At 36.9% G+C, this 4,278-nt stretch overlaps 1 protein-coding gene across 1 annotated transcript; it reads right to left on the reverse strand.

Annotated features, from left to right (window-relative positions):
* Positions 1 to 211: 211 nt before the first annotated feature.
* On the reverse strand, positions 212 to 958 carry LOC108363543 (uncharacterized; the record flags this gene model as incomplete). Its single annotated transcript, XM_017616935.1, has 1 exon — positions 212 to 958. A coding segment is annotated over exon 1 (747 nt), but the record flags the coding sequence as incomplete, so codon positions are not given.
* Between the last annotated feature and the right edge of the window lie 3,320 nt (positions 959 to 4,278).

The following is a 4,278-nucleotide window of genomic DNA, read 5'->3' on the forward strand; positions in this document are numbered from 1 at the left end:
TCATACTCCAAGTGCGCACTTAGCATTCGGACAGTATCGGCCTTAGTCCGGAGTCCAGAGGCGTTTTCAAAATAGAGTTTAATGTGCTTGTTCGGCCTGAGAGAAGCAACTATGCCGGGGGCAGTTGCCCTCCCTATTTTTGAAAAAAACGGAACTGTCGAATATTAACATTTGTTGGCCAGATTTCTGGCTTCAGCAAATTAAAATATACATGTTCAGGAACTCCCAATTTGAAGTTGATATATTTAAGTGCTGTCTCATTTGTATCCTTCTTTACAAGTTTATAGCAGGCAATTTGTTGCTTATCAACGATGACTTGATTCGACACGTAATTAATAATATCGACTTCCGAAACCGTTGGCTTGAACGATGATAAATGGAGCCACTTAAAACGCGAAAATACTCCCAGATCATTATTTTCATTACGGCCAACCACGACATTTCTCCGCTTGGGCACTTTCTTTCGCGGCACAGTAATCCAATCAGCCCCGAGTTGCGGCTGGGTAGAAGCATTTAATATATCTGACGAAGCAGTTGGCAGTTGTTTAGATGCAGATGGCAAAGCATTGTGAGTAGCATTTATAACAGCAGTGGAAGGTGAAGATGTATTAGTAACCGTAGCCAATGCAGTTGATAACGCAGTCGGCATTTGTTTAGAAGTTGATGACACAGCGACAGAAGTGGCATTATTCACGTCAGCAGGAGAATATGAAGAAGCACTGTTTGCTGTAATCATATTAGCTGATAATGCAGTTCGCATTTGTTGAGAAACCGACGGCAAAGCATCCGAAGTATCATTATTGTTCGCCTCAGCTGGAGTAAGTGAGGGTGACTTGTTAACAATCGCAGAACTCTCAAAAGCCGAATGCATTTGTTTAGAAGCTGATGAAACAGCGACAGAAGTGGCATTATTCACATCCGCAGGAGAAGAAGAAGAAGCATTGTTTGCTGTTATCATATTAGCTGATAATGAAGTTCACATTTTTTGAGAAACCGACGGCAAAGCATCCGAAGTATCATTATTATCCGCCTCAGCTGGAGTAAGTGAGGGTGCATTGTCAACAATCGCAGAACTCTCAAAAGCCATAGCCGAGGTTGGTGACATCGCTCTCCGTAGGTCAGGAAAACCGTTTAACTTTTTCTTGTTGTTTGTTCATCTTAGCAGTTGATTTAGAATTAGCAACAACATCCTTTAGGGCACCGAATTCTGTACATAAAGTTTTTAAACATGATGAAACATTTTTGTTGTGTTCACAGTTCTTTAGCCCCACACAGTTTTGGCCCATTATTGTGGTTACAATAGAGTCTAAGCCATTTTTATGCGTAGCCATGAAAGACTCCAAAGACCTTGTTAACTTTGCAGGCAATAACAAACACTCAGGGCAAAGATAGCAGATATGCTTATACTGGTTAAATAGCCTGACATCATATTCTGATATTTGGCCCACACAGCAAGTACGGTGAAATTGTTTTTGACAAAAACCACTGCACGGCACAATTAATGTATCATTTCGCGCAAATGATTTGCCACACTTTCCGCACGAGTCCATGTTAAAAACCACTAACAAACCAAAAAGCAAGAGCCGATGCAAAACACGTCCGCACTCTAGCGCGGCAGCGGAGGTTATGCACATCTTACCATATAAAAGTAAATTTCTTTTAGAATTAAATGCGAAAGACCTTTTGCAAACAAAATTAAAAAAATCAACGCCAGTTATTATAAATTGCACCTTTTTTATAAAAAAAACGCAAAAGCCGCCAGAGAAAAATCATTAAAAATCAAGCCGATTTTAGCCGCTGAAAACTTGCATCTATTTTATTAGAATTACATAGAATGTTTTTAAATATTCAGACTAAAAAGTTCAAAATTTAGATGAAAATTTTTGAAATTTTCTAAGTTGTGATTACGGAATGAACCATATTTTTATAAACAAAAATAACAAAAAAAAAATAACTTTAAAAACGACAAATATTTAACAAAAACCAGCATGAACTCACGCTTGATCGCGAGTGTATGTATGTACGTATAGAAACTCCCTTCAAGCAGCATATTTCAATACAAGTATAAGTATGTTGCTATAATTATGATGTATCTTAATGTGTAAATCTTATTTGTTTAAATATGAATAAACAATTTGAAATGAGTTCAGAAAAGAAGCTTTGATAACCTAGCCCCCAAAAGCCTGCTTCTATTCTGAATGATGGTTTCAGCAGCTTCCGAGAACAAGCGCGCGCTTGCCACTGGTCGTTCGGCATAATACGAATGGACTGAATGAACGATGTCGATGTTTTTCACTTTTCTAGTCGATGTATCGACGATGTATCGTCCAGCAAAACATCGATGTTAACATCGATATTTTTCGACGAAACATCGATGTTTTGAAAACATCGATGCATCGTTTGCATCCCTACCCACGCGTCCCAAAGTTATTTCCACTTTCAAGTTACTTGAAAGACATGCAGTTAAATGGACAAAGACAATATGTATTAAACAACAAATCGAAATACGTAATTTCAGTGTCTGAAATATATCAGAAACAATCGTATCATCGTAACAGTCCTGGCTAGCTATATTGTGAAGTAATCAGATGACATAAGGACACTAAAAAATTTAAAATATCGTCGGTGATACTGCAAACCTTTATTAGTGCCGTTGACACTAAGATGGTCTCTTACTTGCACCGGAATGCATCTGCAAATCGTGACACCCTAATAAACGAATGACAACACTGTCTACCTTTGGTTGATGAAGATGAACGATTGCCAGAAGCGATCTGCTTTTTAATCAAAAAGTTGTTTATTAAAACTACCTTCTTTTTTGCATATATCTTGTACCGTGAGTATAACATGAGTTTCTTATACCCTTATTTACGCGTTTCCTAGTTTTTATTTTTATTCCCAGAATTTTTGATTCAATACTTTTAAATTCAACTCCCTTATATTACGCGCCACCACTGTACTCGTTATTCACACTAAACACAGCTTGCATACTTCCCTAAGGTCCAGCTGGACATATGACATTCAATCACGAATTACCGATACCGTAGCGGGAAAGTACGCTGCTTAAGATCAACTTCCGCGACGATCTTTCTTTCCTTTTTCTGGTGGCTAGCTAGCTGAACGCGTGCACAGTCTCGGTGTTTAAAAAAAAAAAAAAAGAATAAGATAAAAATCAATTACGTGTAATAAAGTAGAAAAAAAGGGAGAAAAGTTTGCGTTTTTCGAAATCCGCTTCTACGATTATTGCTAGCCCACCGAATCTACTCAGATTTTCATCCTGACCTCTGGATTTGCGGATAACCAACTCTGTTTTTTTCGGAGCCAGCGCTTTCTCGATCGCTTGAAGGACCACGTGCCGGAGACCGAGATTTTGCGACATATAGTGGATATGATCATCAAAATATTCCTGACATAATGAGTTTTATAATGATTTATAATTCGTTTTCTGAGTACTTTGAGTAAATTAATAATTAATTGTTTGCGAAAATTTAATTGGAATTTCGAGTCATTCTTCGAAGTCAACTCCAATCTAATGTATTCCCCACATGCACGTGCAATCCCTTACCTAAACCTAAAGAAAAGAAAAGACAATTAAATGTAATAACTAAAAAGAAACGAAAAGGATATAACTAAATACTTACATACCTTAGGATACTTACCTATGAAGTGTAAAGTGAACTGAATTACAAAGATTATCCATTATGTAAAAAGTGTTAAAACCTAAAAAGTACTAGTTATAATACCATATTCATTAGCTGTTATATAAAATATCATCTTAGCTTTTACTTACCCTTTAAGAAGTATAACATACCTGCTTTTCTTTGGTGTCATGTTGTAGCCCACATGGACTAAAACTAATCTCCCTCAACGTTGAACTTGTGACATACATTTTTCGTTGTTCCTAATATTTTTTTTTGTCTTTCTAAGACGTGCATTATTTCAATTTCAAGTTCAAGGTCAAAGTAAAGTAATTTAAGAGAGAGCATGATAATCTTAGCTCTCTTCTAGGTTTTTTTTGTTTTTCTGCTTTGTCTTTTTGCACTCTCTAAAACAGCTTGCGTGCAAAGCTATAGGGCCAGTTAACTTTTCTTTGAACACTCTCTTAACTCCTATATATATAGCATAATAAATAGGGAAAGATTATAAAATTTTCAGCACTACGATGGAGCAGATATCCGTACGCTTGGAGGGCCTTCTACGCTGCGATGGACTGCCTTATCGGCTTGCAATGTAAGTGAATTAATTTTGTTATCATTACTATTTTTCCTTTACTTTGTA

The sequence above is a fragment of the Rhagoletis zephyria genome, unplaced genomic scaffold (genome assembly GCF_001687245.7).
Source record: "Rhagoletis zephyria isolate East Lansing unplaced genomic scaffold, Rhagoletis_zephyria_1.1 Rzeph_scaffold_01301, whole genome shotgun sequence".
Classification (NCBI taxonomy): domain Eukaryota; kingdom Metazoa; phylum Arthropoda; class Insecta; order Diptera; family Tephritidae; genus Rhagoletis; species Rhagoletis zephyria.